Here is a 23025-nt window from a genome sequence, read left to right as displayed (position 1 = left end):
CCGCCCTGCTTTACCTTCCAGGTTGGGGCAGGAGGACTTCCAGGCCCAAAATGGGGGGCACAAGCAGGCAAACTCCTCAAATGCAATGCAAGCATCTCCCATGCATGCAACGTCCCCCCCCCCCACGTGCATGCATGTCCCCTGGATGTGCCCTGCCCGCTACTCATGCGCGGCAGAGACCCGAAGACAAGCTGGTCGGTGGGAGGCACACACACGCCCGACTGAGCTGGCTGGGGCAACGGTTGGGGTGCCATAGGCGCCCCATCACGGACCTACACAGTCCAGTGGTGGGATTCAGTTTTTTTTACTATCAGTTCTGTGGGCGTGGCTTGGGTGGGCGTGGCAGGAGAAGAATTCCAGTGGGGTGGGGGCCAGCCCAGTGGTGCGTTCCGGATCCCTTGCAACCGCTACAGTGCAACGGGACCGGGCGTCCACCACTTACCGCCCACGATACTCTGTGACGCTCCAGCTGCTCGGTGGAGTGTCGCGCAGGTGCTGTACGCTCCATGTGCGTGCATATAAGCTCCCATCGGCTCAAATACAGGTAAGAAGGACAGGCGGGCAGGCAGATGGACCCTCCGGAGCACCGTACTAGAACAGTACTTGGTGCTCCCAGGAGGCACCGGTATGCCCATACTGGAGTGTACCAGTATTTGCCGGTTCTCCAAACTACTCAAAATTTCCACTACCAGTTCACAAGAACCGGTCAGAACCGGCTATATTTCACCCCTGCTAGACAGATTTGGTTGAGTGTGTAGCTATCACACTTGTGTTGATGGATTTCTGCTGTAGGTGGTCTCTACAGACATTTTCAGCTGTGGGCGTCAGATTGTTTTTCCTTCTGGTTCAACTCCAGAGACACAAAGGGTCACCCATTCCGACGACCACTATCTTCTCAAAACAAGTTACTTAAAGTACTTTGTACTTCAGGAAAGTACAAAGAACGTGCAACTTTTCAACTATCTTCAGTTAGCTACTACTAACTGAAAGCATTTCTAGAACTCAATCAAGGCCCTGCCCACTTTCTTTCTAGATCCATGCTCCAAAAACTCATTTGGAACTGACCAGCAAGTTAGGAGAAAGCTATTCGGCTCCAAAACGTGGACCAAGAATGATCCTTGATGTTCATAATTAAGTGGGCAGGATGAGCAGTCGGAGTACAATGAACAGTGGTGTTTTGATGGACATGGGACTTCTCATGTTGGATCCCCAGAAGCTCTACTGAAGTTTCCAGACACAGAAGCCACCAGAGAAACTAGGAGAAGCCCCTGGGGAGGTACCTGCTCCGAGGACTTGTTCCAGAAGGCACCGGAAGAACAGTACGGAAACCGGGATGTCGTTCAGGTACGAGATGAAGCCGTGGTAGCCGATGTCCTTCAACTTCAAACGATGCTTATATCGCTCATGGATCTTCTCGTACTTCAGCAACTTGTACAAGATCTGTGCAAAAACGAACAAAAATAACAACGTGGTTTGAGCCGAGGTGGCGCAGTGGTTAGGGTGCAGTACTGCGGGCCACTTCAGCTGACTGTTATCTGCAGCGGTTCTAATCTCACCGGCTCAAGGTTGACTCAGCCTTCCATCCTTCCGAGGTGGGTGAAATGAGGACCCAGACTGTGAGGGTGATATGCTGACTCTGTAAACCGCTTAGAGAGGGCTGAAAGCCCTATGAAGCAGTATATAAGTCTAACTGCTATTGCTATTGCTATTGAAACTGGAGGGCAACGTGGGATAACTGTTGTAATGCTCTCCACAGGATGAATCGCAACACCCTCGACTTAGTCCCCGACTTACGACCACAGTTGAGCCCCAGGTTTCTGTTGCTAAGCGAGACAGATGTGAAAGGAGCCTTGGCCCATTTTATGAGGCTTCTTGCCACGGTTGCTAAGTGAATCACTGTCGTTCTCCGGTTAATCACATGGTTGTTAAGTGAATCTGGCTTCCTTGATTGACTTCGCTCGTCCAAAGGTCGCAAAAAGGGACCACGTGACCCTGGTCTTAAGTATGAACCCGTTGCCAAGCGTCCCAATTTTGATCATGTGGCCATGGGGTCGTAAGTGTGAAAAACGGTCATGTGTTGCTTTTTTTTGTTGCCATTGTGACTTCGAACGGTCATAAGTGAATGGTTGTAAGTCGAGGACTTCCTCTCTTAGGAAGGAAGCCCAATGAGGCTATTTTTAGCAGAAGATGAATAACTTTCTGTAGAGTTTGGAGATATTCCTGAAGATCAAGAGACTTCTTCACAACACAACTGGGACTGTGGGATTTTTTTCAACCCCCTGCCTACGCAGGAGCTCCACACACAACCACAACCTTGAAGTGTATGAGAGGTTTCAACTCTCCGTGGCCACCTGAGAAGATCCAGTTGGATCCAACCTCGTTCCCATCACTGTAGAAGAACCCCAAGGAGATATGCTCGAGCGGGGGATTGAACTAGAAGACCTCCAAGGTCCCTTATAACTCAGTCACTGTGTTATTCTGGTTCAGATCAGAAAAAAAATCACACCCTTCTGCACAACACAGCTGGTTTTATGGTTATCTCACACCCCTGTGCCTACCCGGGAGCTCCACACACAACCACAACCTTGAAGTGTATGAGCGGCTTCAAGTCTCCGCCGACTGAGAAGATCCAGTGGACCGGACCTGTCTCCATCACTAGTAGCAGAGCCAAAAAGCTCATGGAGATGAGTTCCTACCTTGAAGATTCTCTCCCTGACTTCATCTGAGAACTTCCGTTGAGTGAGTAGGGAGAAGAAGACCTCCACGTTGCCTGGCTCAAACAGGAAAGCGAAGAGATGGTCCTGGCACGGAGAACTCTTCTGCAGGCTCTGGATCACTTCCAATATCCCACACACCTGCGAGATTCACCAGAAGGTACAAGCTGCTGTTATATCAAGTCCAGGGGGACTTCCCTTCTGAACCTTTTGAGCTCAGAATCTCAAGGCAACAGTGTCTAGGTTTGTTCGGGGTGCAGCTCTTGGGAACATCATGTTAAACCTTGCTAGATGTTGCCCATAGTTTATCAGCTGATATTGGTTTGTGGTAGATCTGAAATCTGTAATTTGACCTCTCCTGAAAACCAGCAGCCCAATTCAAGAATTCATATTTCAGGAAAATCCCCCTTCCACAGAGAACTTTCTAAATTATGGTTGACCTCCACTCCCAACATTCCTAGTCTTTGGCTCTGCAAGAGGGGGATTCTGGGGGATGAGGTGCAACACATCTGGAAGAGGGCAGGTTGAATAAACAGGCTTACTTGTCTCAGAATGAGAGAGAGGGCCATCCATCCATCCACCCACCCCCAATTCATCCCTTCATCTATCTACCCATCCATCTGCCCATCCATCTATGCATCCACCCACCCATCCATTTACCCATTACCCATCCATGTTTCCACTCAGCCAGCAACTTGTCCATCCGTCCGTCCATCCATCCATCCATCCATCCATCCATCCATCCATCCATCCATCCATCCATCCATCCATTTACTCATCCATCTTTCCACCCATCCAACAATCAATTCACCCACTCACCCACCCAACCATCCATCCCACTCACCTACTCATCCATCCGTCTGTCCATCCATCCATCCATCCATCCATCCATCCACCCATCTATCCATTCATCCATTTACTCATCCATCTTTCCATCCACCCAACAATCAATTCACCCATTCACTCACCCAATCATCCATCCCACTCACCTACTCATCCATCCGTCTGTCCATCCATCTATCCATCCATCTATCCATTCATCTACTTACTCATCCATCTTTCCACCCACTCACTCATCTTTCCATCCACCCATCCATCCATCTGCCCGCCTGCCCACCCGCCCATCCACCCATCCATTCATCTGTCTTTATTTCTCCAGCCCAGTTCTGCAAGTTCTCGGTTCAGTCCCCAACCCACCTGGTTCTCATCATTTACGGCTGCCAGATAGTTCATGGTGCTTTGCATCTCATCGCTGGAGATGTTCCTGCAGAAGAAGTCCTTGATCAGGCTGAAGAGGGACGTTTGCACTGTCCGGAGGTCATCGGTGGCAATGGGCTTCTCCTTGTAGGTTCTGAGGAGGAGAAGAAGCCGGAAAAGGGTTATAACGGAGGAAGGAGGAAAAGGAGCAAAGGGACCTGTTAGAGAAGAAGACACCTTGTCCACTCACCCATAATAGGTCCGGATGGCATCTAGGATGTACTGTACTCCATATTTCTTCCGTATCCTTTGTTTGTGATCCTTAATTATGTTGGACAGATATTGGATGTGTCCTACCAAACCGAGAGAGGCAAGGTGAGAAAGAAGGTAGCCCATATCTGCCCATCCTATTCTCAAGGCAGGGGTCCTCCATATAGTGTCATGGGTTTTCACCTGCATCTCGCTTGAGATATCATGGAAATGGGGCAACTTGACCAAAGAAAAGACGTCATTGACCCTTCAGAAGAATTTCCACCCATGGAAAGACTCTGTGATGCTCCACAGGTAAAGAAAAGGGTCTTCTCATTCTCTTGAAGGACCCAACTCCTCTCCAAGGATGATGGGTCTTTCCATCTAGACCATCTTGTCCTTACCCAGCCGGACGGCAAAGTCGCTGTTGGTCCAGATGCGGAAGTCAAAGAGGAGGGCTTGGTAGAGGAGATGAAGCAAGAGGTTGTGTCCTTCTGAGGCTACCGTCTCCATCAGAATCTGGGAGGCCATGAGGACGTTCATGTCCATCATCTGGCTGGGGACCTGCCGAATGTGGAAAGAAGATCTACATGAAGATTGTGTCCTCCATATCTGACCAGGAACCCTGTCCAAGAGCAGAGTTCCAGTGGCTTCTTCCCATCATCCACCAAAATTCCTTCTGCTCTTCCAAACCCAACCCGGTGGGATTTCACACCAAGGAACTGATGCTCAGGATTACAACACCCATTATTCCCGCTGAAGTTGAAGAGGAATTGGGGCCCCGCACATCATTCTGGGAGAGGACCAGGTGTCCTGTTGGATCAGGGGTCAAGAGACCCTTCAACCTTCACAAAGGGGTTAGTACAAGGGTGAAATCCAGCAAGTTCTGGAGAACCAGTAGCGGAAATTTTGAGTAGTTCAGAGAACCAGTAACAGAAATTTTGAGTAGTTTGGAGAACCGGTAGTGGAAATTTTGAATAGTTCAGAGAACCGGTAGCGAAAATTTTGAGTAGTTCAGAGAACCGGTAGCGGAAATTTTGAGTAGTTCAGAGAACAGGTAGCAGAAATTTTGAGTAGTTTGGAGAACCAGTAGAAGAAATTTTGAGTAATTCAGAGAATGAGTAGTGGAAATTTTGAATAGTTCAGAGAACGGTAGCGGAAATTTTGAGTAGTTCAGAGAACGGGTAGTGGAAATTTTGAATAGTTAAGAGAACCAGTAGCGGAAATTTTGAGTAGTTTGGAGAACCAGTAGTGGAAATTTTGAATAGTTCAGAGAACTGATAGCGAAAATTTTGAGTAGTTTGGAGAACCGGTAGTGGAAATTTTGTATAGTTAAGAGAACCGGTAGTGGAAATTTTGAGTAGTTTGGAGAACCAGTAGCGGAAATTTTGAGTAGTTCAGAGAACCAGTAGCAGAAATTTTGAGTAGTTTGGAGAACTGGTAGTGGAAATTTTGAATAGTTAAGAGAACCGGTAGCGGAAATTTTGAGTAGTTTAGAGAACCAGTAGTGGAAATTTTGAATAGTTCAGAGAACCCATAGCGGAAATTTTGAGTAGTTCAGAAAATGGGTAGCGGAAATTTTGAGTAGTTTGGAGAACCGGCAAATGCTACTTCTGGAGTATCCAAAATGGAGATTTTGCAGTATCCTTCCCTTGCTACACCCACCAAGCCACGCTCTCAGAACCGGTAGTAAAAAAATGTGAATTTCATCACTGGGTTAGTTGGTAGATCTTTGAAAAGGGGAATGTGAGACCTATTTCACTCAATGGGTTTCAAATAATGGAGAAAGACTGGAAAATGTTATAGAAATAGATTAGATTTTTATGAAGAGAAGGAATGCAAATGAAGCCTCACCATGATGGTCACAATCGTGTGTGAAACTACGAAGGTTGTGACACTTATAAAAAAAAGGGAAGGAGTTTTGATTAACTGGTTGGGGGGCCACCATATTGAATTTTTGACAATGGACGATTTCTGTTTTTGGGAAACAGAAACAAATGGTGTATCACTACAAAGTCCTTGACTTACAACTGTTTATTTTAGCAGCCGCTATGACGATTCTGAAAAAAAGTAACTTATGACTGGTTCCTCGCACTTGTGACCGTTGCAGGGTCCCTGTGGTCACCTGATCGTGATTCGGGTGCTTGGAGACTAGCAGGTATTTATGATGGCTGCAGCATCATGGGTTCCCACGATCACCATTTGCAACCAGCTGGCTTTCAACAAGCCACGACACTGGGGAAGCCAGCAGAAGTCGCAAGTTGCAATTACACGATGTTTTGATTACTAACGGCAACGAAAGAATGTTGTGAAATTGGACGCGGCCAAGGGAGGCCTTGCTTAATGACCGTGTCACCTAAAACGGATATTCGGGTCGACATTATGGCCATAAATCAAGGACTACCTGTATTTAGTTCATCAGGGGTAACCCCTAGCTGGATTTGGCTGAGTTTGGAAAGCTAAACAAGGAACACAACATTGTTAGCAAGGGACAGGAGACCCGCTAGATCCAGAGCTACAATGGGAGGTTGGGAAGAAGATTATACCGAACTACTGTCGACCAGGAAGCAACGTGGTCATGTTTGGGCTATAAAACAAACGAGAATGGAAACACAGATCAAAATGTTGGAAATGTTAGATGAGACTGTCCCTCTATGGATGTCTTTATGGATGCTCACCTTCTGTAGCAAGGCTCCAATAATGGCCGGACCATGACATTGGACCAAACTCTCTTGATTGACTTGGTGACCACACAGGAAGTTCTTCACCAGTAGTAAAAAAGCAGCCACTCCATTCTTCTCCAGCCTGCCCTCTAAAATTGGAAAAAGCCAACAATGGAAATCACCTTCACACCATCTCGTGCACCATCTAAAACAGATGGGTGGACTTCAACTCCCAGGATTCCCTTATCTGTATCGTCCCGCTCCCCCCCAAATTGGCAGGTTTTTTTTTTTTGTCACCTGAAGATTTCCCCAAGGGAATGTGTAAGCCTTGGGCGCTCCTTGAAGACGTCAACTCTGGCCCAACCAGATCGTTAATCTCCTGGATCTCTTTGCTTTCTTCCTTTTGAGACGCTACTTGATCCAGCAGAGGGAGGAGAGCTCCCATCCCGCCAACACAGTTGATGACATCCTACGCAGAACCCAAAGCAAAGCTTTATGACTTGGGGACCATCACACGGTGGACCTCAGAAGACCCCAAAGAGGTCTTCTAAGGGGGCGATGGTGGTAGCAGAACTTCCGTGAAGACCTGACTTGGTCCTACAGACAAGCTAACAGTCCCTGGGAGAGAAGCTGGGACAATTTCCACCCAAAAAGACGTGAGTATGGATTCCCACCTACCTTAACATCCCAGTTCACCACTTGATGCCCCGTCAACCTCCCGTCCAGGTTATGGTTTGGAGACAGGTCCAAACAGATGTTGCTTTTACAGGCCTAGAGAACCACCGAAGGAGTGGGGGGAAAAAAGGCAAAAACTAGCTCTGAGGATGAGCAAACTTGGTCCTGTCATCAGGCTAGGTCCTCCTTGTAGAAGAATCTGACCAAAGGGTGTGCAGAAATTTGGACTTGACCTTACCTGGGGCGTGTAGTACAAAAGTAATTTGCTACTCAGTTCCCCAAAGTCTCCCTCGGGCTTAAACGGTGATGCGATGTTTGGTCCTGTGGAAAGAAAAAGAGGAAGGAAGACTTGGGGCCCTCAAACTCAGAGTGCAATAGGAGCAGGTCCTCCTCAAAAGGACCATCGCTTGAAGTTCTGGGTGACCGTCCTCCATCAAGACATGTCCCGTCCTTATCTCCTGCTCTCCTCCTTACTCTTGTTCTGCCCTGCTTGGGCCACCAGTGTCCCCACCCCAAACGTCAGTCCAATCTGCCTATCCTTCAAGTCTCCCTGGGTGAAATGGACAACACACACGGTTCCTTCCAGAGCCCCTACCTGCCAAGAAGAAGGCCTTCACCTGAGCAGGCTGGAGTGCCTCGTGGAAGATAGCGACTGACCCCAAGTGGCCCTCCAAAGAGGTGGGCATCCCCCACTCGGTGTCCTGGGTCCCCGCAATCATGGTGGAAACTATGCTTTCCCGGGGTGGGATGGGGGTCCAGGTGTGAGAAGCCAGAGACGCTGGGAAGGACTGCGAGCGGTTCAGGAAAGGATGCGTCGGGAACTCCAGATCCGGCGAGTGAGATGGGGGCGAGTAGATGGTGGACGTGGTGGTGGTCCGATGGCCAGCAGAACCAATGCAGCAAGAGGTGAACGCCTGGCCAGGAAGAGGAGAAAATAGCAATAGCAATTAGACTTATATACCGCTTTCATAGGGCTTTCAGCCCTCTCTAAGCGGTTTACAGAGTCAGCATATTGCCCCCAACAACAATCCGGGTCCTCATTTCACCCACCTCGGAAGGATGGAAGGCTGAGTCAACCTTGAGCCAGTGAGATTTGAACCGCTGAATTGCAGTTAGCACGGGCAAACCAGAAGTTTGGGAACGTACTTCAGTTTGCTCATAGGGTCGTTTTTTGCCCTCCGGAGCCTTCAGGGAAGCCTCCTGAAGGCCCCTGAAGGCTCCAGAGGGCTAAAACCGGCCCTACGAGCAAACCGGAAATATGTTCCCGAACTTCCAGTTTGCCCGTAAGGTGGGTTTTTCGTGCTCCGGAGACTTCAGGGAAACTCCTGAAGTCTCAGGAGGGGCCTCCGGGGGGCGGGGGAGGATGTTTTTGTCCTTCCTGGGCTCCTATAAAGTTTCTAGAACAGTGTTTCTCAACCTTGGCAACTTGAAGATGTCCGGACTTCAACTCCCAGAATTCCCCAGCCAGCATTTGCTGGCTGGGGAATTCTGGGAGTTGAAGTCTGGACATCTTCAAGTTGCTAAGGTTGAGAAACATTGCTCTAGAACCTGGGGAGGGCGAAAAAATCATGCAAAAAATGGGGGAGAACGTTGGTTGTGCGCATAGAATTATGGGTGTGGCTCGCCCCCGCACGCCCCCCTCTGTGTTCCCCCCGCTTTTGGCATGCGAGCCACAAAAGGTTCGCCATCACTGCACTAGAACTTCAACACCCGTAATCAGGAGTGGGATTCAGCCGGTTCGGACTGGTTCGGGCCAACTGGTAGCTACAACGATCAGCTGGGGAGCACACCGGTTCACTGTGACGATAAATTGAGTCTGTTCACCCACCCCTGCTCTTTACTGACATATACCCTCCCAGCTGATTCGCGTGGCACAACGGATTGCCACTTCTCAGTTGTGTTACTACCCCAGAAGTAACATGGAATGTACAGGAGGGTTGCTGTCGGTTTTACAACCGGTTCGCAACCCGCTCGCACGCGGACCCAACACACACTGCACGCGCTGTTCAATGTAAATTGAAATATGAGCCGAGGTGGCGCAGTGGTTAGGGTGCAGTACTGCAGGCCACTTTAGCTGACTGTGATCTGCAGTTCAGCGGTTCAAATCTCACCGGCTCAAGGTCGACTCAGCCTTCCATCCTTCCGAGGTGGGTGAAATGAGGACCCGGACTGTGGGGGGCGATATGCTGACTCAATTTGCTAAAAAAATTGTAAACTGCTTAGAGAGGGCTGAAAGCCCTATGAAGCGGTATATAAGTCTAATAAATAAATAAATAAGTAAGTAAGTAAGTAAGTAAGTAAGTAAGTAAGTAAGTAAATAAATAAATAAATAAATAAATAAATTGTCCTTCAGCCATGAGCAGAACAATTTACAGTGAACTGCGCACACGCAGTCACTAAAAATCAAAATGGTGGTGGCCCAGTGGCGGTGAGGGAACCAGTTCGGGAGCCTGGCAGGCCTGGGTTGCTGCCGGTTCTGCGACTCAGGCCTGAATTCCACTATCGGTTCGGCCGAACCGGGCTGAACCTGGAGCAACCCACTGTTGGTGGAAAAGCAAGTTTTGTTATAACTGTGAAGGTGCGCGGAGCGAAGCACACAATCGCCACAAAGCATGCGATCACCGAAACGGTTGTTAAACTGGCAGAATCCGTCTGAGGTGATCGTGCAAAATTGCGTAAGCCGTAGAACAACTCGCCGCAGGACAATTCACCGCAGGACAATTCAACAAATGCAAAACCTAGCTTAATTTTGGCGGAACCATGGCCGATAATAATAAAATAAAGCCGATCCCAGAAATACAAGAGTTACAATAATTTTGTCGAAAACGAAAATAATAAAAGCAACTGAAAGAAATGAATAATACAGAATTAGATTGTCCTGCGGCGAGTTGAACGCAATGAATTGGTCGTGGCTAGTTGTCCTAGATAACGGGTATCAATCTCAAGGCCTGGGGGCCGGATCCAGCCCAAGGGGTATTTAGATGTGACTCATGGGGCTGCCTGGAAGTAGCAAAGGACCGGCCCATGGTGCTTCTGCCAGCAAAAACAGAGCTCCATTTTCACTGGCAGACGGTTGCAGGAGGCCATCGCAGCTGAAAACGGAGTTCGGGAGCCCGTTACTTGCTGGCAGAGCACTTGGGTCACCGCCAGGGCCCCGACACAAGTGACTTCGAGCTGGCTACCCCCAACCTGGCCACCCCCACTCCACCCCCCCACCCCCCCGAGGTCAAACACAACCCTGATGTGGCCCTCAATGAAATCAAGTTTGACACCCCTGTCCTAGATCCCTTCGAAGGAACAAATGTGATTTTCCTCTTAGATCACATTCGTTCTGTGTGAGTTGTCCTAGATCCCTTTGAAGGAACGAATCTGATCCACCTTGCTGATGGATGGATATCACCGGCTTTCCTAAAGCTGCCACCAGTAGTACTGGTTTAAACCATCCTCTGGCTGTCCGCGTCCTCCGTGGTGGCGCAGCGGTTAGAGTGAAGGATACCGCAGGATATTTCTGCTGACTGCCGGCTGCCTGCAATTTGGCAGTTCGAATCTCACCCGGCTGCAGTTTGAGTCAGCCTCCCATCCTTCGGTAAAATGAGGACCCGGATTGTTGGGGGCAAGAGGCTGACTCTGTAAACCACTTAGACAGGGCTGTAGAAGCACTAAGGGGTATATAAGTCTTAAGTGTGATTGCTAAGTGCAATCCTGGGTGCGATTTTTACAGATCCATAAAATTGTACGGTGTGACAACATACCTCGCCGAGGGACGGGAAACGTAGCTGGGCCACTTTCTTGAGCTGGCCATCTACGAAAATGTTCACCAGATTCTGACTGAACAGCCGGCGGCCCACAATGTGGACGACGTCAACGCAATGCTGGCAACGAAAGGAAGCAAAACGTTAAGTGGTTTCACTCCAACGGAACAGCGACATTTCTGAAGCGGTGGATAAGGGACGGAAAGGCGATGAAAAGCGTTGAGAGAAAACTTTTATAAGATGTTTTATAGATGGCATTTAGATCCTAAAAAAGTTTAAGTTTAAGTTTTATTTTATTTATATGCCGCCCTATTCCCTAAAGGGACTCAGGGCGGCGAACAACTCAAACGGGAAAGGGAACATACAAATACAAAACAGACATTTAAAATGACCAACAACCACACCTGTCGAGAGGGGAAGGGAGCTCATCAACCCCAGGCCTGCTGACACAGCCAGGTTTTAACGGCTTTTCGGAAGGCCTGGAGAGAGGTGAGGGTCCGAATCTCTGCGGGGAGTTCGTTCCAAAGGGCCGGAGCTGCCACAGAGAAGGCCCTCCCCCGGGTCGTAGCCAGATGGCATTGGCTGGTGGATGGAACCCGGAGGAGGCCGACCCTGTGCGATCTAATGGGTCTTTGGGAGGTAATTGGCAGCAGGCGGTCTCTCAAAAAAACAGGTCTCTATGTATCCGAATTTACAACCTAAATGCTGGAGATGTGATTGCGCTGATTGCTACATACTACCATATATGGTGGACTTGTAAAAAGGTTAAAGCATTTTGGATAAAAATATGGTGGATTATGCAAAATGTTCTTTAAAAAAGGATAAAGTTTACCCCTCAGATATTTTTGTTAGGTATAATTACTGATTGTACAGTTGTAGAGACTAACTTAATTTTGCATTTAATAACTGCAGCAAGACTGTTGGTGGCGCAATACTGGAAGAAGGAAGATTTGCCTACTATTCAAGAATGGACATTAAAAGTAACAAACTTAGCAGAGATGCCTAAAATATCAGCATATCTCAAGGACCATTCAAACGAGAGATATAAACTGGAGTGGTGAAGATGGATTGACTATACTCAAAATAAATGGGACTATGGGACTAAATATGGGACTAAGAAATTCCAGATAGTTTATGACTGAAGAAACAAGGAATGATATAATCTGTTCAGAGTTAGCCTAGCAAAGAGGAGTTAAAGCTCAAATGAAAGATGAGACTAACTTTTTTTTAAAAGTTTATCTTAGAATATCTTTGTTAAAGATTTATACTCTGTATTGGTTCTGGGAAGTCGGGGGGGGGGGGAGGTTGGGGGGGTTGGGGGGGGAGGGTAGGGGGAGGGAAGTAAATATTTGTAAAAGTTTTTTTTTTCCAAAATTTTCAATTTTAAAAAAAAAAAAAGCGCCAGGGACAAAACGCGGGTCGATTCGGAAAACTATCAGCCCAGCGGATATTTTTCAAGAGATATAAATCTCCAAGCGGTGTCTTATTACAGGTAGGCCTCGATTTACGACCGCAACGGGGACTTGAATTTGCACTGCTAAACAAAGGAGGTTGTTAAGTGAGCCGTGTCTGATTTTACGACTTTTTGTTGTTAAAGAAAACTCACTCTCGGTGACCCAGGGCGTCTTGTTTTCCTTAACAACAAAAGTCTCCCGCCCCGCACAAAATAATACCCCAAATTTGTAGCTTAGTAAGCATCCAGAAGAGCCTCCTTGGTGCAATCTTGGTCAATCCCCATCTAATTGTTGTCCAAAATCACCAGGGGGGATCCGGCTCAGCTACAAATGTGCCGCACTGGCGGCGTGGGGCACCTTGGGGGACCCCCAGATTTTGTTCCCGCACACCCCAAACCCTGCCCCGTGTGCCTGTGGCTCACCCAGGCTGCGTCGTTGAAGGGAATCTCTGGCAGAGCCACCGTCATGTACTCCTTCTTGGTGCAAACAGCCACCACCAACATGCCCTCCGTGGTGAAGAAGGCTTCGAAGCCAGTCCCGCTGGCCGTGAAGAAGCTGTGTGGGATGGGAAGGAAGCTGATCTTGGCTGCAGGTGTTTAGATTCACCTGAGCAGGTAAAGACGTCCTGTCCCTGTGGCGAATAGGCTCTCTCCAAACAGAACAGGGAAACCTGCTTGCCTTTTCAATCATCATTAATTATGTTAGTTTAGGGTTCTGTTTCTGGCTTTGACAAACTTTAGGGAAGCCGGATTTCAACTCCCACAATTCCCCAGACTGCCATGCTGGATGAAGAATTCTGAGATTGGTCCACCTCCTTAAAGCATAGCTGACTGGGGGATTCTGGGAGTGGGAGTCCTCCCCTCTTAAAGCATAGCTAGCTGGGGGATTCTGGGAGTGGAAGCCCTCCCCTCTTAAAGCATCCTGGATGGGGGATTCTGGGAGTGGAAGTCCTCCCCTCTTAAAGCATCCTGGATGGGGGATTCTGGGAGTGGAAATTCAACCCTCTTAAAGCATCCTGGATGGGGGATTCTGGGAGTGGAAGTCCTCCCCTCTTAAAGCATCCTGGCTGGGGGATTCTGGGAGTGGAAGTCCTCCCCCTCTTAAAGCATCCTGGATGGGGGATTCTGGGAGTGGAAGTCCTCCCCTCTTAAAGCATCCTGGATGGGGGATTCTGGGAGTGGAAGCCCTCCCCTCTTAAAGCATCCTGGCTGGGGGATTCTGGGAGTGGAAGCCCTCCCCTCTTAAAGCATCCTGGATGGGGGATTCTGGGAGTGGAAGTCCTCCCCTCTTAAAGCATCCTGGATGGGGGATTCTGGGAGTGGAAATTCAACCCTCTTAAAGCATCCTGGATGGGGGATTCTGGGAGTGGAAGTCCTCCCCTCTTAAAGCATCCTGGCTGGGGGATTCTGGGAGTGGAAGTCCTCCCCCTCTTAAAGCATCCTGGATGGGGGATTCTGGGAGTGGAAGTCCTCCCCTCTTAAAGCATCCTGGATGGGGCATTCTGGGAGTGGAAGTCCTCCCCTCTTAAAGCATCCTGGATGGGGGATTCTGGGAGTGGAAGTCCTCCCCTCTTTAAGCATAGCTGACTGGTGGATTCTGGAAGTTGGAATCCTCCCTTCTTAAAGTACCAAAGTGGAGAAACACTGCTCTCTGGCCCAGGCGTCAGCTTGGCCCAATGATCTCTGTCTTCCAACCCTCTCCATAACCCAGAGGCTGGGTTCCCTGATCCCTTTCGGAGCATGAAAGACGGGTGTCATGTCACAGTGCCAGGCACTCCCACCTGTACAGTTGTTTCCGCTTCAGCCGGCCTGTTTCCTCTGGAGCCTCCTTGGTGTCTTCGGCCAGGAGACACAGCCAGGCGTGGAAGGCGAAGCCACCCCCGGGCCACTTTTGGATGGTGGGCACCATGATCCCCGCCATGCTGGGCATCAGGTCGAAATACTGCAGTGCCCGCTCGGGTCCCTCTTTCCGCGCCATCCCCGAAAGAGCTCGCACGACTTGCACGGTGTATGGGTGGCAACCTGCCCCATTCTCGGTCCGCAGGAGTTTCAGCAACTGCCGTAATTCACCCGGACGGATCGAGAGGCCGCCGAGCGCTTGAAGCAAGTCGACCAGATTCTCGGTGCATTTGCGGTCGAGATTCTGCTGCGCGGCGCTCAGCACGTCCAACAGGTACCCCACCATGCCCGCCCGGACGCAGGTGGTGCGGCTCTGGAGAGAAGCTTTGCAGATTTTCTTCAGCCACTCGGAAAGGAAGACCTGGAGATCCCGGGAGGTGAGCTCGGGGATCCACTGGGTCAGGATCAGTAGCGGCTGCTCGTTGTGGATGAGGCGCAGAGGGGTGGCGGTGTGGTCCCCTTCGACAGCCTGGGGAAAGGGTCACAGGTCTGACGGTGAGTTACGGCTAATTCTAACTCTAACGCTCATTCGACTCTGATTTTAATTCAGTTCTAATTCTAGTTCAATAATTCTAATTAAGTTCTAATTCTAATTTTTATTCTGGTTGAATCCTCATCCTAATCTTAATTCTAATTCAATAGTTCTAACTGAATTTGAATTCTAATTCTAACTGAATTTGATTCAATTTTAATTCTAATTCAATTTTAATTCTAATTCAATTTTAATTCTGATTCTCATTTAATTGTAATCAATAATTCTAATTTGATTCTAATTCCAATCCATTTTAATGCTAATTCAATTCTAATTCCAATACTAAACATAGTTCTAATTTAATAATTCTAATTCTAATGCAATTGTAATTCTGATTCAATTTTAATTCTAATTCAATTTTAATTCTGATTCTCATTTAACTGTAATTCAATAATTCTAATTTGATTCTAATTCCAATCCATTTTAATGCTAATTCAATTCTAATTCCAATGCTAAACATGGTTCTAATTTAATAATTCTAATTCTAATGCAATTGTAATTCTGATTCAGTTTTAATTCTGATTCAATTTTAATTCTGATTCTCATTTAACTGTAATTCAATAATTCTAATTTGATTCTAATTCCAATCCATTTTAATGCTAATTCAATTCTAATTCCAATGCTTATCATGGTTCTAATTTAATAATTCTAATTCTAATGCAATTGTAATTCTGATTCAATTTTAATTCTAATTCAATTTTAATTCTGATTCACATTTAACTGTAATTCAATAATTCTAATTTAATTCTAATTCCAATCCATTTTAATGCTAATTCAATTCTAATTCCAATACTAAACATAGTTCTAATTTAATAATTCTAATTCTAATGCAATTGTAATTCTGATTCAATTTTAATTCTAATTCAATTTTAATTCTGATTCTCATTTAACTGTAATTCAATAATTCTAATTTGATTCTAATTCCAATCCATTTTAATGCTAATTCAATTCTAATTCCAATGCTAAACATGGTTCTAATTTAATAATTCTAATTCTAATGCAATTGTAATTCTGATTCAATTTTAATTCTGATTCAATTTTAATTCTGATTCTCATTTAACTGTAATTCAATAATTCTAATTTGATTCTAATTCCAATCCATTTTAATGCTAATTCAATTCTAATTCCAATACTAAACATAGTTCTAATTTAAGAATTCTAATTCTAATGCAATTGTAATTCTGATTCAATTTTAATTCTAATTCAATTTTAATTCTGATTCTCATTTAAGTGTAATTCAATAATTCTAGTTTGATTATAATTCCAATCCATTTTAATGCTAATTCAATTCTAATTCCAATACTAAACATAGTTCTAATTTAATAATTCTAATTCTAATGCAATTGCAATTCTGATTCAATTTTAATTCTAATTCAATTTTAATTCTGATTCTCATTTAACTGTAATTCAATAATTCTAATTTGATTCTAATTCCAATCCATTTTAATGCTAATTCAATTCTAATTCCAATACTAAACATGGTTCTAATTTAATAATTCTAATTCTAATGCAATTGTAATTCTGATTCTTTAAATTCAATTCTAGTCTTATTTCTTATTCTGATTCTAACTCAATTCCATCCCTAATTCTGTCCAATTCTAATTCCATTCAATTTTGGCCTTGGAAAAAGGCTAAGTGGGATAGGAGGAAAGGAGGCCATATGGAAATCCTAAAGCAATAAATAGGCTACCCTGGGAAGGTGAATTATGCCGTTTGCAAAAAAAAGGGGGGGAAAACAAGCATCAGCAAACCATTTTTTGGACTCTGGAGTGGGGCCCAAAAAATCCTCTTCAGTTTTGGAGAACCAGATGTAAAAAGGGAGAACTTTGTAAAAACGAAGAACAAGAGCGACATTCTTTTGCGGCCCCCTTACCATGTTGAGTAGCTCCTGGAGCAACCTCTTGGTGGGCTGACTCTGGCTCTTCAGGACCTCGTAGAGGTGGGAGTAGCCGATCCTCTCTTTGAAGACCTCCTGCAGAAGACAACCAGTGGCCAACGTTGGCCAGATCAGGCCAGACCATGGTGGGTTCCTTTGCAAACTTCAGGAAGTCTCTCTCTCTCTCTCCCCGTTCCTCCCTCCTTCCATCCAATCATCTATCTGTCTGTGTCTGTCTGCCTGCTCATTTGTCCCCCCACACCCACCCACCCACCCACCCACCAGCGGTGGGTTCCTACCAGTTCGCACCAGTTCGATAGAACCGGTTCGTCAAATCTACCGAACCGGTTAGAAGAGGTTCCACCAGTGGACCTAGAAAGCAGGCAACACCTACAGAAGAGGTTCCAAACATTTTTGAAACCCACCACTGACAGAGAGAGAGAGAGAGGGAGAGGGAGAGGGAGAGGGAGAGGGAGAGAGAGAGAGAGAGAGAGACTCACACACAGACTCACACAGAGAGAGAAAGAGAAAGAGAAAGAAAGGAAGAAAGAAAGAAATGAAAAAAGAAAAAGAGAAAGAAAAAGTGAGACAGAGATGAAAGAAAAAAAGAAAAAAGGGAGAGAGACAAAAGGAAGGAGAGAGAGAGAGAGAGAGAGAGCGCACATGGCCAGCAAGCCACTCCCACCAGGTCACATGGCTGGCAAGCCACTCCCACAAAGGAGGCCACACCCACAGAGTAGGCTCGAAAATTTTTTGAAACCCACCACTGCCACCCACCCACCCACCCAATCATCCATCTATTTGTGTCTGTCTGTCTGTCTGCCCACTTGTCCACCCACCCACCCACCCATCCATTCATCAATCCATCCATCCATCTGCCTGCCTTTCTCCCTCTCTCTTAACATATCCATCATCAAGCCATTCATCCAATCGTCCTTCTAATCATGCATCCCTCCATCTCTCCATCCATCATCCTGCCTTTCTCTCTGAGCTGGATGGTTTTCTTGCAGACCTTTCCTGACCCAACTAGATAACACCATCAGGGCTAGAAGGGAGGAGGAGATATATGCAAAGGAGGAGGAGGAGGAGGAGGAGGAGGAGGAGGAGGAGGAGGAGGAGGGGGAGGAGGAGGAGGAGGAGGAGGAGTGTCCTTGGTGGTTTCTGAGTTTCTTGGCTTTCTTTCCAATGCTTCATGACCCAACTAGGGAACATCATCAGTGCTAGAAAGAAGGGTGGGCTATTCTCCATTTATAAGCAGTCCCTTCTAGCCCTGCTGATGATGTTCCCTAGTTGGGTCAAAAAATGTCTGCAAGAAAACCGCCAAGCTCGGAGAGCACCAAGGACACCACCAAGTCAGTTCTCTTGGCCTGCAAGCCGATTTTCCTTGTTTCAAAGTTTTCAAAGTTTAATAACACTTGTACGCCGTGCAATCCCGTAGGACTCCGGGCCGCTCACTATACAAATAAATCAAAAGGCATAGAAAAATGGAGGATAGGTGTAACATGGGTGTACCTAGGTACACCCGATATCGCTCGCTCTTCGCTTCCTGTTCCCCCATTTCGCTTTGGGGGGGAAGACACAACAGAGATGGCCAGCTTGCATAGCTATCGCCATTCTGGGCTATTCAGACATGACGTGTGTGTGTTTGTGTTGTGTGTCTGGCCTCTTACCTTAGCAGAGGGAGAGGTAGCCATGATGGAGGTCAGGACCCCGATGGCGTGAATCGGAATGGCGTCCGAACTGTTGTCAAAAACCTGGGGGGGGGGGGGAAGAAGAAGAGAAAAAGGGTCTCATCACCCCAAAACAGCAAACATTCTCATAGGTGGGCCAACATCTCGAGAACTTCCAGTGGGTGTTCAGAAGAAGTGGGAGACTGTGAGTTCAAGTCCTGCGGTAGCCATGAAAAACCAGCTGGATGACCTTGGTCCAGTCACTGTCTCTGAGCCCAGACTACCTCATAGGGTTGTTGTTTTAGATCAGGGGGGTGTCCTAACTATGGACTTCAACTCCACAGGTCTTAAAGTTCCCAGGTTGGGACGCTCCTGTTTCAGATAAAACCGGAGGAGGAGAAAGGTGTGTTAGATGCGTTTCATCGCCTTGAATTATTTGCAATTATAATGAAGGCGGGACGCAAATAAAATAAACAATAGAATAAAATAAACCTGGAAGAGGAGAGATAGAGGTGGAGAATACAGGCAGTCTTCGACTTACGACAGCTTGACCATTCGAAATTAGAACGGCACGGACAAAAAAGGACTTAACGATCATTCTTCACACTTACGACCGTTACAGTGTCCCCCCCCCCCATGGTCACGTGATCAGAATTCAGATGCTTGGCAACCAACTCCTAATTACGACGGTTACACGATCCCCTTTTGCGACAAGGGGAAGTCAATGGGGAAGCCGGATTCGCTTAACGACCGTGTTCCCAACTTAGGAAACTGCAGTGATTCCGTTTCAACAACTTTGGCGAGGAAGGTTGTACAACGGGGCAAATTCACATCGCAACTCTCTTGTTTAGCCACATAAATTTTTGGGGCTCAATGATGGTCATATGTCGAGGACTACCTGAATTCTTTTTTTTTTAAAGCACCCAGACATTTTTTTTTTTTACTTCATGCTTTCCGTCAAAAAATTAAGTAGAAATTTGAGTTGGAAATGTTTTATCGAGAGAGACAAAGCACCACAAAACCCACAACTTTGCAGCCCATCACACAAACACCAGTTTCTCAAGGGAGCCAAGCCATTAAATCTCTGCAAAAAATTAAATTAAGCTGCATGGAACACCAAAACGAACCATAAAAGAAGATTAAAAACAAAAGAAAAACGTCACTATTAATAGGTCCAGCTACAAGTGAAGTCCTCGGCTTACAACCGTTGGTTTTGCAGTGGTTCAAAAATGCAACACCCCCCGTTTTTTTAAAAAAGTGACACGATCTGTCCTCACACTTACGACCGTCGCAGCATTGCCACTGTGACGAGATCAAAATTTGAGGCTCAGCAAGCTGGCGTGTACTTATATTGGTCGCGACATCCCTGCTGTCGGAAAATTCAGACACTGGGAAACTGATTCATATTTATGACCGTTGTAGGGTCCCGGGGTCACGTGATCCCTTTTTGTGACCTTTCTGACAAGCAAGGTCAAGGGGGGGGGAGCCAGATTCACGTAAGAACCTTGTTCTTAACTTAACAACTGCGATGATTCGCTTAACGGCCGCAGCGAGGAAGGTTGCAAAATAAGGCACCACTGATTTAACAGCCGGTTTGCTTAGGAATAGTAAAATCCTGGTTGTTGAGCTGATCAACCGTCTGAATAACTTAACAATGACAAGGATTTGCTTAACGACCGTGGTAAGAAAGGTCACAAAGCTCACTTAGCAACCATCTCATTTAGCGATGGAGATTTTGAGCTCCATTGTGGTCGTAAGCCGAGGATGTCCAAATGTCCTGCAGTGGCTGAAAACTAGGAAAACCTGTCGAGATGCGAAGCTCAGATAACCCCCCCCCCTTTTTTTTCTCTGACGGAAGGATGGTTAATTGCTTTTCCCCCCTCCACAGACAAGCTCCCGGTCAGTTTCACACAGATGTTGCCTAGATGTTTTCTTTCTTTTTAGCCAGCCAACTTTCAAAAGCCTTCCTCAGTTTCCCTGGCTACCAAAACTGGCAGAAGCAAAGGAATTCTGTTTGTTTAATGTGTCACATGCAGATCCCAGCCAGCTTGGGAAATATTTGAGGCTTTAATTCTGATAACCATGGTTTCCCACAAGGGAACAACATGCAACCCATCCATGCCTTTTCTTCCCATTTATTGGGGGGGGGGGGGGGCTGGAGTCTCTGCAAAAGCGACTTTTAGGAAGAGGCGAAAGAACCGCAAAGATCCTGGCTTGTTCTCAGCAATTGCAGGAAGTCCCCAACTTCCAACAGTTCACTTAGCGACCGTTTAAAGCTACAACGGCATTGTTAAAAAAAACACACCTAATGACCGTTTTTTCACACTTATGACTATTGCAGCATCCCCATGGTCAGAGGATCAAAATTTAGATGCTCGGCAACTGACTCATATTTATGACGGTCCTGGGGGGAGGGGGTCACGTGGTCCCATTTTGCGACCTTTCGACCAGGAAAGTCAATAGGGAAGCCAGATTCACTTAACAAATGGGTTACTAGCGTGATAACCTTTTGTGCTTCCCTTAACAACTGTGGCAGGAAGTGTTGTAAAGTGGGGCAAAACTCACTTTTAAAAATGCCTGGCGTAACCACAGAGGTTTTGGGCCTCCCTTGTGGTTGTAACTCGAGGACTGCCTGTGTGCTGTTTACCGACCGACTCCTTTCCTCTGAAATATGAGTGCCGGGACGAACAAAAAGTGGTTTTCAATCCAGAGAGGGGAAATTTTGAATTTCTCGGCAGAGCAAAAGAGTGCAAACCGTGGTTTGTTTTAGGGCTAAACTTTTTGGATTGCAATTCCAAACATTTGCAAACTTCCAGATCCAGGAAGGATGCAACTCTCTGCCTCCGTTGCTTGCAAGACTCCAAAACCATCATCCCCTGCTTTGAAATTGACGGTATATAAGGGGTCTCAAATGCTGCAAATTTCCTCCTCCTTGTTATAAGGAGCAGTGCAGGGACTCCAGTTCTCAATGAATGAAAGTTATTAAAGGGGAGAAGCGTCTGCAGGTCATCGGACTCTTAAAATAATAATAATAATGATGATGATGATGATGATGATGATGATGATGATGATGATGATGATGATGAGCAATTTTGGTTTGCAGCATTGATGGGTGCAGAGTAGTACTAGCCATGTGTGTGTGTGTGTGTGTGTGTGTGTGTGTGTGTGTGTGTGTGTGTGCACATGTGTGTATCAGAGGGCCTGGGGAGGATTGGTTTCAGAGGCAGAGGTTCCTCCTCTGACCAGCAGGTGGCAGCCTTGATTATCTCTTTGCAGGCAGTCCTCGATTTACAACTGGTTGGCTCAGCATCGGTTCAAAGGTACGATGGACCCCCCCCAAAAAAAAGGTATTTATGATCCAGATCAGAAATTGGCTGCCCCCACCCCCCTGCCTTGTGGTCCAATGATCATATTTGGGGCATTTGGCAACTGACTGATACTTATAGATGTTTGGAGTATTTCATGATCAACTGATAATGATTTATACTTTTCTCCCCCTGCAAACCATTTTTTTTACTTCTTTCCTTCCTTTCTCCCCACCCCTCCCTTTTTGATTCCTTCTTCCTTTCTCCCCCTCTCTTTTTTCTTTCATTTCTTCCATGCTTCCTCCCTCCTTCTGCCCCTTTCCTTCCTTCCTTCCTTTTTCATTCTTTCTTTCTCCTTCCTCCCTCCTTTCTTTCATTCTTTCTCCTTGTCCTCCCTCCCTTTCTCTTTTCTTCTTCTTTCCTCCCTCCCCCTTTGATTCTTTCTTTCCTCCTTTCTCCCTCTCCTTTTTTCCTTTCCTTTTCTTCCTTCCTTCTATCCTCCCTCCCTCCTTCCATCCCTCTTTCCTCCCTCCTTCCCTCCCTCCTTTCATTCTTTCTTTCTCCTCCCTCCCTCCTTCCTTTCATTCTTTTTTTCTCCTTCCTCCCAGTCCTTCCTTTCTTCTATCCTCCCTCTTTTCTCCTTCCTTCCTTCTTCCCTTTCATTCTTTCTTTCTCCTTCCTCCCCTCCTTCCTCCCACCCTCCCTCTTTTCTCCTTCCTTCCTTCTTCTCTCTTTTCTCCTTCCTTCCTTCTTCCTTCCTTCCCTCTTTTCTCCTTCCTTCCTTCTTCCCTCCTTTCATTCTTTCTTTCTCCTTCCTCCCAGTCCTCCCTCCCACCCTCCCTCCCTCTTTTCTCCTTCCTTCCTTCTTCTCTCTTTTCTCCTTCCTTCCTTCTTCCCTCCCTCCCTCTTTTCTCCTTCCTCCCCTCCTTCCTTCTTCCTTCCCTCTTTTCTCCTTCCTTCCTTCTTCCCTCCTTTCATTCTTTCTTTCTCCTTCCTCCCAGTCCTTCCTCCCACCCTCCCTCCCTCTTTTCTCCTTCCTT

General features: G+C 46.7%; 1 protein-coding gene across 1 annotated transcript in view; it reads right to left on the bottom strand.

Annotated features, from left to right (window-relative positions):
- Nucleotides 1-23025, bottom strand: part of NBEAL2 (neurobeachin like 2) — a gene marked incomplete in the record, with an annotated part of 184090 nt that overhangs the window by 74722 nt on the left and 86343 nt on the right. The window contains 15 exon segments of the mRNA XM_087712408.1: nt 1281-1440; nt 2697-2855; nt 3912-4065; nt 4162-4264; nt 4565-4724; nt 6839-6972; nt 7121-7292; nt 7502-7594; nt 7737-7819; nt 8094-8412; nt 11251-11370; nt 13127-13259; nt 14485-15071; nt 17008-17106; nt 18681-18764. Of these exon segments, the coding sequence (XP_087568534.1) occupies nt 1281-1440; nt 2697-2855; nt 3912-4065; nt 4162-4264; nt 4565-4724; nt 6839-6972; nt 7121-7292; nt 7502-7594; nt 7737-7819; nt 8094-8412; nt 11251-11370; nt 13127-13259; nt 14485-15071; nt 17008-17106; nt 18681-18764 (2560 nt within the window).

The sequence above is a fragment of the Thamnophis sirtalis genome, unplaced genomic scaffold, assembly GCF_051295495.1.
Source record: "Thamnophis sirtalis isolate CommonGarterSnake01/CBP01778 unplaced genomic scaffold, rThaSir2_p1.2 scaffold_4, whole genome shotgun sequence".
In the NCBI taxonomy this organism is placed as follows: domain Eukaryota; kingdom Metazoa; phylum Chordata; class Lepidosauria; order Squamata; family Natricidae; genus Thamnophis; species Thamnophis sirtalis.
This window is presented reverse-complemented; position numbering and strand designations above follow the sequence as displayed.